This window comes from Apaloderma vittatum, unplaced genomic scaffold (assembly GCF_000703405.1).
Source record: "Apaloderma vittatum isolate BGI_N311 unplaced genomic scaffold, ASM70340v1 scaffold25964, whole genome shotgun sequence".
NCBI classification, from domain to species: domain Eukaryota; kingdom Metazoa; phylum Chordata; class Aves; order Trogoniformes; family Trogonidae; genus Apaloderma; species Apaloderma vittatum.
In genome coordinates this window covers 19,766-21,131 of record NW_009712510.1, presented here as the reverse complement: position 1 = coordinate 21,131, position 1,366 = coordinate 19,766, and the positions used below count along the sequence as shown (strand labels likewise).

Sequence of the window (1,366 nt, the reverse complement as noted above, 5' to 3'; positions counted from 1 at the left end):
TGGGACGGGTTTCCTTCCCGGGGAGCTACAAAACCTCCCCTCCCGCCGTTCCTCCGAGGAAAAACGACTCTAGGGTGTAGCCTGGCAGGGAGGGAACGGCCTTTGCGTCTGGAACTCACGGCTCTTGGGCTTGCGCTTCCCTGTTCGGGCCCAAGAAGCGAGACTGGTGCTGCTGCCCGACCTCCTGAGGGCCACCACGGTGTCCCCAGCCACACGCCTCCTCGCTGCCCCTCTGCCCAGTGCGAGGCTGGGTCCTGGGGATTCAGGACACACCGCTCCAAGGAAAGGACTCGCTAGCGCAGGTCAGGCTGGTGACTCGGGATGTCAGATCTCTGATTCTCCTAAGCAGAGTCTTCTATTCAACCTTGAATTTCCTACTCCTGCATCTACGATGTGCTGAACTTTTTTTGGAGGTGGGTGATGTGGTCACACAGGCCGTGGCAGCCTCGTGATTTGCTCTGTGGTTTTCCCCAGGTTCGTCGGTGAAGACGCCAATGGAAATGGGGAGCAGGAGCACCGAGAAGTTTTACAGGATCCCCCAAGGAAAGGGGCCGCACTCGGTCGGATGTACAGACCTGATGACAGAAAATGCAGCTGAGGTAAAGCTCTTGGTTCTTTGGATTTAAGCTGCTGTGTTAGTGAAACAGCTGGCTGTAATTTTACAGCTGAATCAAACACAAAGTCTTGCCTGTGTGCAGGGACGTTCCATGGCTGGCACTCACAGCCGAGCTTTTGATCCTGGCCATCCCGATGTAGGATGTGTTTAACCAGATGCAAGCCTTCCCCATGGCTCCCTCCTCCTAATATCCTGACTCCCGAGTGCAAGATAATTGCAGAGAAACTCTGTCCTCCTGGGACTCACGGGGTTCTTCCCTCCCAGTCTCCTTGGGGAGACTCCACACACAGAAACTGGAGCTGTTCTCAGCAGAGATCCCAAAGGGGTTTGGCAGGGTTGGGAGATGAGGGTATGTGGCGTTCCAGCAGCAGGGCAAAGCAGGAGATGTCTTCTGGAAAAGAATAGGATGTCACTTCTGCAAGTGGTTAGTACAGAGAGAAGCCACAATAAGAAAATGGGGACAGTAAGTAGCCAGCTAATGAGCTCACTTATGGGCTGCCATTTCAAATCCTCTTGCTTTTTAATTTTCCTATGAGAGTATGCCTGCATTTACACCGTGGTTTTACTCCTCAGACTGGCCAGGTACAGTGCAGCTTGTGATCGGTTTGTAGTGGTTGTTCACATGTTTTCCTTTACTCTGCTGAGCTTACTCTGTGGTACTACAAAGAAGCAATTAGTTTCTTTTTGCAGTCAGCCCATGTGTTTTTCTTAGATAAGCAGTCTGTTTAATTACAGTTTGCTCAGGCGCAG

General features: G+C 52.2%; 1 protein-coding gene across 1 annotated transcript in view; it reads left to right on the top strand.

Annotated features, from left to right (window-relative positions):
- Positions 1-485: 485 nt before the first annotated feature.
- The window catches only part of LOC104272906 (platelet-activating factor acetylhydrolase-like), a 7,560-nt gene continuing 6,679 nt past the window's right edge, over positions 486-1,366 (top strand). Inside the window, 1 exon segment of the mRNA XM_009868021.1 lies at positions 486-599. Within this exon segment, the coding sequence (XP_009866323.1) occupies positions 495-599 (105 nt within the window). The 5' untranslated portion in view covers positions 486-494.